Source organism: Lynx canadensis, chromosome C1, assembly GCF_007474595.2.
Source record: "Lynx canadensis isolate LIC74 chromosome C1, mLynCan4.pri.v2, whole genome shotgun sequence".
NCBI classification, from domain to species: Eukaryota; Metazoa; Chordata; class Mammalia; order Carnivora; family Felidae; genus Lynx; species Lynx canadensis.
In genome coordinates, this window is record NC_044310.1 from 113,624,157 (window position 1) to 113,636,521 (window position 12,365).

General features: G+C 37.7%; 1 protein-coding gene across 2 annotated transcripts in view; it reads right to left on the reverse strand.

Moving 5' to 3' along the window:
- The window catches only part of CNTNAP5 (contactin associated protein family member 5), a 798,355-nt gene that overhangs the window by 407,942 nt on the left and 378,048 nt on the right, over nucleotides 1-12,365 (reverse strand). For both annotated transcript variants that reach the window (XM_030326880.1, XM_030326879.1), the window contains exon 6: nucleotides 2,239-2,423. In XM_030326880.1, the coding sequence (XP_030182740.1) occupies nucleotides 2,239-2,423 (185 nt within the window). The remainder of the gene's footprint in view (nucleotides 1-2,238; nucleotides 2,424-12,365) is intronic.

Sequence of the window (12,365 nt, forward strand, 5' to 3'; positions counted from 1 at the left end):
GTGATAGAGCCTCCTTGGGATTCTCTCCCCCACCCCCCACTCCCATTTCTCCCTCTCTCAGAATAAATAAATAAACTTTAAAAAAATTAAAACAGTGGTTTTCGAATGGTAGCGTACATCACAGTCACCTGGACAATTTCTAAAAACAGATTTTTGAGCCCTTCCTCTGGAGTTTCTAATCAGCAGGTCTGGGTGAGACCTGAGTGATTTTATTTTTAACAAATCCCCAAGGGATGTTAATTGGGCTGACTCCTGAAACAGACATTCAGAATTACTAGTCTAAAACATAAAACCAGCCACAATCCTGCAAAATGTCCTTCAGAGGCCCCTTAGCCCCCATAGTTTAAGTTCGCTAACACAGGTCACATGGCTTATCATCATCTGTGTCTTCCCCAATTCTTATGTTTGATCTCTAACATACCCTGCCTCACGTGGCATGTTCATAAAGGTTTAAAATCTGGCTGTTCAGGGTGTGGCTCACACACATGTATGTTATGTGTGTGTGTGTGTGTGTGTGTGTGTGTGCCTACACGAGCATGAGATTATTTTACTGATAGAAACATGTAAACACAATTTGCAAATAACATACGATAACCTTTATTGTAAATGCCATGTAACCAATTGATTCTTATAGAATGCTTTTGTTGATTTTTCACTGAATTCATTTATCGGTGATCACATGCAGTCTCTGTCACATACACTTTTATTTAATTTTTAAAATAAATTTTAACAACCCTTTACAAATGTAAATTTTATTCTTAACTCACAGGCTCCAGGAAAACAGGCTTCAAGCCAGACTTGACCTACAGGCTGTAGTTCACAAATCCCTGGTCTGGACAATTTACATAACAATAAACCAAGCCCTAATTTATAGCATTTGCCCAAATCCCTGGCACAAATATACTCACCATGGTGGATTTCAAACTACCAAAGGGATGTCACTGAATATGAAATTGGGAAGAGATGTACTGTAGCAAACCCAATTTACAGTATTTTTACCACACAAATACAACAGATATAAAAAACCTCAAGAGTACATATAGATAGATGCATAGGTAGGTAGGTAGGTGGATAGATGGATAAATTGATATAACATAGTAAAATAATGAGGAATTAATGAATGCATTACTTTTAAAAATACTTCAGTGAATTATTAGTTTATTTAACTTAATTTTTAAAGTCCATGTTTGCCATCCAGTTCACAAAATTCCTGAAAAATCTACCAGTTCGCCCTCATGCGTCAATATCAGCTGGTCCAACATACCATTGCCTGTCTATTGTTTCAAACCTGATAAATACTGGACTGTGATATCTCATGCCTGGCCTGGCCTGCCTTTCTAACCTTCGTCATCAGGCTAGTGCTCTTCTTCTTTCAAGACTCAAAAGTGTCTCTTTCCAGACGCCTTCCAGGTCTCCCTAGGTTGAGCCAAATACCCTCTTCCCAGTATCCCTGCAATACCCCTCACTTCTCCCCCCAGTAGGTTTTACTCCCTTATGCCACAGCAGCTCATCTCTGGGTCTGGGTCTGCTACTGGACTGTATGCTTCTCCAACTCAGGAACTCTGTCTCAGCCATCTCTGTATGTTGATGGCTTAAAACAAAGTCCAGTATACAGCTGGGGCACAATACTTATTGAACTGAACTACTAGCCAAGATGGATAACTGTTGGCTGTCAGTTTGCAGAATTTTGTGCAATCTTCTTTGTGTTGTAAGTCTGGTGCATTTCATGGTGCCTCTTGTATAAGAAAGCAAGAAAGAACCAACTGTCCACATGTATTGTCAAAAGTTTGCATAGGAATGAAGGTTAAAAACAAGTGCATATCATGTGGATTTCAGATTCCTTTGGATTTTGTTTATCTTTCTTTTTTTAAACCCAGGTATTACTGACAAATAATATTGTATTAGTATAATTTCTGTATCTCCCCAGCTATTCTCAAAATTGATTTTTGAAAACAGTCCAGCTGAGTGTAACTACGAGACTACACAGTGATCCAGGAAGGCTACAAGCAGAACACATCTATAAAAGTGAACAAGGAGATTTCCTGATTTTAAAATGCACGCAATTTGCTAATGCCCCATTACTGCCAAGGCATGTACCCCACACTCACGGGTCTGATGCCTTCCTTGGACTCTTCCACTGAAGGCTGCCTGAGCAATTCTCTCCATTGCTCTTCTGTTGGCCAATTTTTACTGATACTGAGCAAGGGGTCTGGGGACCTGCGGGGAGAGTCAACTCACCTCATAGTCGATGTCTAGGGCATCGGCCTCACCCTTGGTGCGGAAATGCTGCGTGTGCTTGTCCACTGTGAAGTTCACCTGCTTGCCAACCCGCTCGATAAGGACCGAGTGCCAGTGCTGGTCATCCAGCAGACTGCCCAGGGTGGCCGAGGGTGGGCTGCTACTGAGCCGAGGTTTGCTGTCATCTGTGAAGGAGACAGGAAGACGGGATGGCATCTGTGCACAAGGGCAGTCTTGAGTACGGGAACATTCTGCAAGCAATGCCAGCTCTATATCCTAACGGTCAACCATGATTCTCCCTCCACAGGCCCAGGACCGTGCTGTGCTTGTAAGGGAATAACAAGGTACGCCCACAGATTCAAAGAACAAAATCTAGGTCAGATGATAAACACATCCCCTTGTAGACATGAAAGGACACGTTTGCAGAATGTGAACAATTAAATAATAAAATAAACCATATCCTAATGGTCATCAATCATATCGAAAACAGAGGGTATCACAGTTAGAGATAATACACATACGTTGTGTTTGAACGACTCTTGAATGAAGAAAATGAATCTTGAGTTATGCCTTGGAGGAAAAGTGAATTCTGGAGAAGTAAAGGGAAGGCAATGGGCACACTGAGTTAGGTTGTCTGCGGTCAAAGGCAACGATGAGGAAATCATCACATCCGCTGCCATTTTCAAGTGCCTACTATATTATACAAACAGCACATAAGTAGGAAGCTTATACCCTTCATCTTTAATCCTCTTAGGGAAAATTATTATCTGAATTTCACAAATAAGAAACTTGAGGATCAGTGAGGTTAAGCACCCATGACCCAGAGATGTAGCCAGCGTTCAAATCCAGGTCCACCTGAGCCTTTTTACTCTGAAGACAGTATGGGTCATAGGCATTGATCAGCCGAAATGGAGCTTGGACAGCCCTCAGGAGAGAGGGACCATGAGAGATTCCGGTGAAGAAGTATATTTTTCCATCAAGTTGGGCTTGTTCGCCCCCCACCACGTCCCTCCTCCAATTTTTATGGAAGTTCCTGCCAGTACCTTTTGTCCAAAAGATTACAGCATTTTTTCCTTAGAACAGCTCAGATTTAGCTAAATGAGCAGTTAATGCAATTAATTATGACTTATATATAAACTTTCAAGTTTTTGAGTGTTTTATTATTTGGTCCCCTTAGAAACTGAAAGCTGAATGTCTTCCTCCTCTCTTCTAAGTCATGTTTTACCAGAGTGCTGTAACAGCATGCTCAACAGTGTGGCATTAAGGGGGCAGGAGCTGCCATTTCCCCCGTAGGCTGCTCACTCCCACCTTCATTATGGCCCCAAGGCACTGCTTCCTTCGATAACACTTGGTTGCTTCAAATGGGGGTGGTGGTGGGCATCAAATTTATTGTAATTGAAAAATGATAGGTGGTGCATTCATAGCTGACATTATTTCATTGATTTGTTCATTATCCCACGTTGTGAGTTCTTGCCATTTGTGAAATTATGCTAACGATTAAAAGATATTTTTTTCTTTCTCCCTCCTCCCCTCACCTTCTCCATTCCTTCTTTTTTTCTCTCCTTCCTTCCTTCCTTCTCCCCTTCCTTACTCCCTCCCTTTCTTCCTTTCCTTCCATAAAAAGGCACTGATACCAGGGCACTTGGGTGGCTCAGTGGATTAAGCATCTGACTCTTGATTTCGGCTCAGATCATAATCTCATGGTTCATGGGATCAAGCCCAGGATTGGGTTTTGTGCTAATGGCACAGAGCCTGCTTAGAATTCTCTTTCTCCCTCTCTCTCTCTCTCTCTGCCCTTCCCTTACATGCCATGTGCTCACTTTCTCTCTTTCTCAAAAATAAATATATAAACATTAAAAAGAAAAAAGGCACTGATATCTACCTGTGCTGGCTATAGTGATATATAGTGGCATGTGATATGTAAAGGAGATAAAGGAGATACAGAGTTAAAAGGCTTATTTCCCTCCTTGAAAGTCTTAATGTGGAGTCTCTCAATAAGTAAATTGATAAAAAGTATGCTGCCGGTATATAGCATTTAGTGCCAGGAGCCAAGCAAATGCAGGCTAGGCAGCTGTGAAGCTCCAATGGAGCAGTGACAAGTTTAAGATTTGGCTGGAAGAAGGAACACCCCCACACAGCCAGGAGAAGCACGTGCCAAGGCTAGGAGATAGAGGGGAACGTGGTAGGGGAGTCCACGCAGCAGTGTGCCATGACCACACCAGCCTGGCTTATATCATCTGGGAATAGTGTGCTAGTGTGTGCGACATAACCATGCATTTCATTTACCTTTAAGGAATGGGCATGTGGTGAATTAGTAAATCAGAGATTACTAACTCAGATTAACATCTAAGAAAGCAATTTATTAATTTATTAGGAACTCAAATCACATTGAGGGTGAGAGAGGAGCGTCTTGGAATTTTTGTTGTTGTTGTTTGCTTACTCTTATATAAAAAAAAGATTATTTTGGCAGCTGTATGAGAATTTGATCAGAAGGCAAGTAAGACTGGCAGTAATCCGATGGGGGACCCAGGGGCTTAGGAAAAGAGAAGGCATAAAGGATGCATTTCCAAGTGTAATAAGGAGCTAACATGTGGCAACTTCACTTGGATATTTTCCCTTGGATATTGGAGGGGGAAGTAATAAAGGAAGAGTCCCCTAGGGATGACTTTTAGTTTAGTTTTTTTTTTTTTTTTTCTTGAGCAGATGCATGAAAAGTGGTACCAGTCATGAGATAAGAAAGAGCGAGAACATCTCCCTCTCTATCTTGCTCTTTTTCTCTCTCTCTCCCCATAACACACACACACACACACACACACACACCCTTTATTTTTAAAATAAAATTTTTCTAAAGGCTAATGAACTATGAAGGAAACTTAGTGTGCCTTATAAACAGTTAGTTCCAGGTAACAAGCCACGTGAAATTAATAGTAGAGATTTCACTTTGGTATGTGCCTCAATTTTTTCCTTAAAAATTAAAAATGCATGATGTAACAATTATTTCTAAACAGTAAGTCACAAACATTAAACATTTGAAAATGTAAAGCCACTGCAAGTCACAGAATGAAAAAAAAAAAGGAAAAGGAACCATATCCTTTCTTCCTACTTATTTATTCTATGTGCTGCTTTTGGTGGGTTTTGGAGATATACTGAGTTCTTTAATAAAGCCAAGGATAATGATTAAAGCAAAGTATTTAAATATTTTTTTCTGTACTATTATTCCAGCTTCCAAAGGTGAATTTAATTACAAATGGGTCAAAGTGACTATATATATATTTTAACTTTCTGGATTCAGTAACGGATCTTCCTCCATCCTTGCCTCCATATGCTAATCTTCCATATACGTCCTATAAGGAATTGCTGTTATTAATGTCTTCTTTCTCCTTCCAGGAAAAACCTGAGGCATATGCAAGCCAGTGTGTGTGTATACACACACACACAATTTATTTATATATACACATATATATACTTTATATATATGCACTCTGTATGCATATATAACCTATATGTACATATATACTTTATATAAATGCAATACATACACACATTAAATACATGCATATATAGCAATATATGCAAGACTATATACACACATATGCACACATATACATATGCAAAGATATTCTTTATTTCTCGTCATTAATGTTTTACCTTAATGATGAAATACAGTGCACAACTTTTGTGTACCTTTTCATTTTCCCTTAATTTATCCTCGGAGTTTTCTTACATCAGTATATAAAAAGCTGCCTCATTCTTTTCTGCAGCCGCATAGCATTCCATTGAATGATATATGTGATATGCATTTTAACCAGTTTCCTATGAATAAATGTTGAAGCAGTCTCTCTATTATTGATACTTAAAACTTCTCAAATACCTTGTATGTAGACAGCACTTTGGATTTCTGTAACATGCATTCTTAGGTAAGGATCTGGTGGTCAAAAGTTTTCACATATGCAATTTTGACAGGTACTGTCGAATTGTCCTCTAGGAAAGTTGTGACAATTCAAACTCCTACCAGCAAGTTATGAGAGGGATTCTTCTGCACAGGCTTGTCAAGAAAATATGTTCAAGCTTTTGGAATTTTGCCTGTCTAATAGCCAAAAACAGTATATTTCTGAGCAGTTTTAATATACATTTCCCTTAAAGTGAATGATTTTGAAAATATTTTCATTTTTAATTCCTTTTAATGAACTATTTCCTCACATTTCTGGCCTATTTCTTGTGTCAAATTCCTTATCAATTTGTATTTAGTCCATTGTCTGTAATGTGAATGGTGCCAATACCTTGTTGCTGTTCTTTGTTTTTTGCTTTCACTTTAAATTTTTTTTCTATTTTTAAATTTTTTTTGTCATTCAGACATTCTTGGTTGAAAAAGCCACCATTTTCTTTTTCATTTATGGCTTGTTTTATGTATTTTTGTTATACTTTAATGCCCTTCCATTTTGAGATCATTAAAGAATTCTCCCATTTTTTCCACTTCATTTCATTTGAATTTTATTCCGATGCATATGACATAAGGTAGAGTTCCTCCTTTATTTTATCTTTTTAAAGCGTATTTTAATTTATTTTAAGAGATAGACAGCAAGCAGGGGAAGGGCAGAGAGAGAGAGAGAGAGAGCAAGAGAGCCAAGTAGGCTCCCCTGTGTCAGTGCAGAGCCAGATGCATGGCTCGAACTCACAAACATGAGATCATGACCTGAGCTGAAACCAAAAGTCAGAAGCTTAACTGACTGAGCCACCCAGCACCCCCCACTCCTATTTTGTCTTTTTAAATAGCTAACTATATGTCCCTGATCCGTTGTTTTAAAATCCTTAGGTGATTTTTTTTTTTTTTTTAAGTAAGCCAAGTGTACAACTTCCAAATGTAATACTAAATTGGATGAGTTGATATGTTACCCTGATTGGATCAAGGTTCTCTGGGCATGTATATTGGGATCTTTAAATTCTGAAACTTCAAGGAGTAAATTTGCAAGTTGGCTGCTACCACCATAGTCTACCTACTTCTATCCACTGGAACCACCATCACCACCATTGTCATGCCTCAGAACACCTGGGAAGAGGAAGTAGCTTCTGTAATCCCATCAGTACATACCCTCATCAACATTAAAGTCAGCCTTCCTCTCCCACACCCTAATCTTACTGCACCAAGTTTGCTATTTCAGCCAATAATCCTGCTCATAATTTTAAAACTTCAGAGGAACAACACTGTATATCTTCTTAAATAAAAGGCAGCTACTTCTGTCTTACTGCACCTAATGAAAACATGAACCTTAATTAACACACTTATCTTCTCATGCAAAATAGGTTATGAAATTTTCATGAATATTTATAGCAATTTGTTGACCTGCCCTCAAAGGTGAATTAACATTGTTCCTTCTTTACATTGTTTACTTACCTGGTCAAATTTATTTATTGCCCAAAAATAATGCAAAAGAAAATCCCACCAATTCTTTTGGAAAAAAAAAAAAATCAATACATACTTAGGAACTAAAAAATGTTCGTAACTTTTTACTTAGTAACCTACTTTCTGGAAGTCTCTTCTAAAAAAAAAAAAACTAACTAAAATTAAAATATGAATGTTTTAAAAATATCTAATAATTTAAATATTAGAGATAATGTCTAATCGTTTGGAAAGAGACAAAAAAAAAAAAACTTTGAGTAAACTTAGGCAGAATCACCAGATGGAATATTACAAATGAATCTAAATGATACATACAAAGTATTTATATCATTTCGAAAGTATACTCAGTAGTAACTGCCATTTTTTGATAACATTAAAAAATAACATTTAATAAAAGGGGTATTAAATAGTGTGCACCTTCCTGATTTAAATTATAAAAAGGCAGGGGCGAAGCCTGGTGGCTGTCAGTTAAGCCTCTGACTCTTGATCTCAGCTCATGACATGATTGCATGGTCATGAGATCAAGCCCCATGTTGGGCTCTGTGCTGACAGTGTAGAACTTGTTTGGGATTTTCTCTCTCTCTCAAAAAGAAATAAACATTAACAAAAATTAATGTTTATTTCTTTTTGAGAGAAAGAGTGAGACAGAGTGTGAGCAGGGGAGGGCCAGAGAGAGGGAAACACAGAATAGGAAGCAGGCTCCAGGCTCTGAACTGTCAGCATAGAGCCCCAGGCGGGGCTCGAAATCACAGACCGGGAGATCATGACCTGAGCTGAAGTCGGACGCCCAACCGACTGACCCACCCAGGTGCCCCAAAATAAATAAATATTAAAAAACCTTAAAATAAATTATAAAAAGGTAGGATAGAAAAGTATATATAAAGACTAAGTAACAAGTATGGAAAGGAAACAGATAAGCACTACGTGAAAATGAACAAAAAAATGCATTTACTAAAATATTAAGAGGCTTTGATTTCTTTTTTCTTCCCGCTGTTTTTAGAGTGGGCATAACTATCTTTGGTAATGAGAAAAATAATAAAATTCATTAAAAACAAATTCCTTATCATGCATTCCTGGTTCATTGAAAACTATATAGAAGTGATGTGTAAATTACTGACTATTCCCTGCAGTACAAGTTACTTCTTTATTAGCAAAAAAGTGGAGGATGTGAATGAATTTCACCCACACCTCCATCAATCATCCTACGCTAACATTCAGAAATCTTGTATTAAAACAAACTGAGTGAAAATTAGTTTGTTTAAACAATTGGGGAAACAGGGAATTTCTGAAATTCATCAAGAAGGATGTTTTGAATTGTTCCTACACTAGATGTTACCATAAAGAAAGATGAATGTTAGTCCTAGGAAATGTTCTATCTTACCAAGACACGTCCATTATTAGAAATTAAGAAACACTTAATTCTCAAGAGATTATCAAACTCTTTATCCTGAAATACATATTTCAAGTTTTTCCTCAGTGGCAAGTGAGGTTCAACCACTAGCTTTCAGTAGTTTCCAATTTCTTAAGGCAAGATAAAAATGCCCATGGGCAACTGTAGAGGTCAAAGACAAAAATATGCAGAAGTTACCTTTTAGACCAGGAACATATTAGGGAATAAAACAACCTTTTACTCAAAAACAAAAACAAAAACAAAAAACCACTTGTTTTCATGTGGTTTGAGATACACTTAAAATGAAACAATGTAAATATTCTCAAGGCCCTAAAGCAGGTAACAATTTTTACAGGAAGCTTGTAATGTTTCCAAAATATTTATGATTTAATTTCTCATCTTTGTCCCCTGCCAACATACTGTGAATATGCATGTCAATTTCTCCACCCTTAGACTTAACAAGGGCACACATTATCACTAGGTTTTCACCCAAAGTCGTCTTTGTTTGGATCTTCTTGCTTGGTCTTATGTTAGGAGTTCAAACATAGATGCCACATCACCTTTCACAATTGGTGAACTTCAGATCACCTGAGCAAAAGGGAAAGGGAACTCTGTTTCAGATTGTATTTCTGCAAAAAATCACTCCTGGAAAGGGCTTCATTTACTGTTCAGGAAATAGGCGGCCACTCGTATGGAAGTCTCTAATGCCTGCCTCCATCTGACCTTCAGAACTAACCTTTCCACCTTTAATTTTTCAGATTATCAACATCGGTATTCACTTATATTATAAACTTCTCACATAATGTGAGCACTTTATACATGTTGTTTCAATCGTTCCTGACCAAAACCCTGCAAAAAGCTCTGTCAAAGAAGACACATGACTCACCCAAGAACACAGAGTTACGGTTACAACCCAGCTCTATCTTATTCCAACACTAATATTCTCACTGCTACCCTTATTGGAAAAAAAAAAAAAAGATACTCACATTCACCCTCATTTCTTACCTTCTGCATCCCACCATACACATGTGTGAGTTATGCAGCTTAGCTTAGCAGGAAAGAGTCTGATGGATGAAAAGCAAAAAGTTGTGGAAAAGAAAAATGGGGCAACACTAAGGGGGAAGCCTAAGATTTAGCAGAAGAAGGCAAATTTCAACTCCATGGGCTATCCAGTATACAAAGACCCTTGTTTGGCAAGATGCAGGGCTAATGAATATTTTCCTAAGTGCTCAAGTGAGACTTTCTGGAAAAAAAGAAAAAAATTAAAAAAATTAAAAAAAAAAAAAAAACCCAAGAAGCTAACAGTAAGCCATATGATACCGGTGGATTTGACTCTCAAATCAGAGAAAATATTTATGTATCACTAAAGCAATGAAACACACTTCTTTAATTGTTGGGGAATTTCTAAAATTCATTCAATAAAACACTTGCCAGATTTAGGGATGGTTGTTCAAGTCTGACCCCTAATTTGTATCCATCTTCTGTGACTGCTGCTATGTTAAAAAAACACTATCTTTTTTTTTTTAATTTTTATTTAATTTATTTTTTAAATTGACATCTAAGTTAGTTAGCATGTGGTGCAACAATGATTTCAGGAGTAGATTCCTTAATGCCCCTTACCCATTTAGCCCATCCCCCCTCCCACAACCCCTCCAGTAACCCTCTGTTCTCCACGCTTAAGAGTCTCTTAGGTTTTTTTGTCCCCTTCCTTGTTCTTATATTATTTTTGCTTCCCCTCCCTTATGTTCATCTGTTTTGTAACTTAAAGTCCTCATAAAAACACTATCTTAATACAGTTATGGTATATGGTTTTGATAATACATAATTATATTTTTAAATTAAAATTAAAAAGGTAGAATGTAAATAGAAATAATTAGTTTACCAGGTTAAGAACTCCCTGAATACAGGGACAGGTAAACAGAACTTTTAACCCCCAGTGGCTAGCTTAGCATCTGATTTAATATACTTGTTCAACAAATTGTTACTACATTAGTGACAAAATTTATGGAAAATGGGATGCACCTTATCCCCATGATACTTTGAAACACCTGTCTTCCTCTATTTTTCATAATAAAATGCCCAGGTAAGTCGGGGTTCATCCATAATGCTTTTTGGGCTCCTCTCTCCCACCCTGATCCTTCCATTGTCACAATTTAACATATGAACTTGGACTTCATGATATTTAATATATAATTATTTCATAAAGATTTATAACGTCTTAATTATTAATGTCAGGGCATTGGGGTAGGACTGGAGAGGGTTCTAATCCAAGGTCTAACATAATGCCACTGTGTGTTCTTGGGCAACTGACTATACATCACTGACCATCAGTTTCTTCATCTGGAAATGGGTTTGGATAGTTTTTTAGGACTATCATGTGATTTTAAATGAAATATGTATTTAATGTATCTGCTACACAGCATAAGTGCAGGCTCTCAAAAATGGCAACATTTAAAATATCTTCCATGCTATTCAGTACCAACTCAGAAACATGATAAACATTTTATAAATACATGTGGGTTGACTTATTCAAATGTCTAGATTTCAAAAAAGTATAGTAAACGTCCATTTTACTTTTTGGAGAATATGCAGATCTATCACCTACGTCTCCAGATATGACAATAAATTGAATATTCAATCAAGTGCTCTGGCCTCTGAACCCTATGCTTGCTCCCCCAAGGACACTGCTTTACGTGTGTCTATGCTATTCCAGGATTCTCACTTTAGTACTGCTGTATTTACTGCACATTGCACATTCTGCCTCAGTTCAAAGGCACTGAACTCTTGTAAGGATGAATGACCAACATGTACTATTGATGTCTTGCTTAGTTCTTACAACAGTTTCCCAGTCATGTAATGTCTCAGCTCTTTGATTCTCCCACCTGTATGTGTGGGTTTGTGCCGTTGGAATTCTGCAGGGGGCAGACTGCCACAGGTAGTGTGAATGAGATGTGTACAGAGTGAGAAGAGGAGTCTCTATGATCTCCTTATGAGAAGAAATCTCTTTCCCATTAATACTTTTAGGGAAAAAAAAAATATTGCTTTACCCTAAGAAATTAATTAAATGAGTTGACCTAGGTCAATTTCACCATAGAACTGACCTGTCCAAGTCAGTCACAGTAGAGGTAACTAGGCAATGTGAATCAGCCAGGAAAGAGCATCACTTGAAAAGAACCACAGCCCATAGACTCCCAAGCAGGAGCCTTGGCAGCTGTCCATGGTGCTGAACCCCTCCACTCTTCTCCTGAATTGCTGAACTGTAAAGTCTCAGATTAGATAAGGACACACACTGGAGAATTGTCACTAAAGGAAAGGCTGCTGGAGTGCCCATGAGAGCTG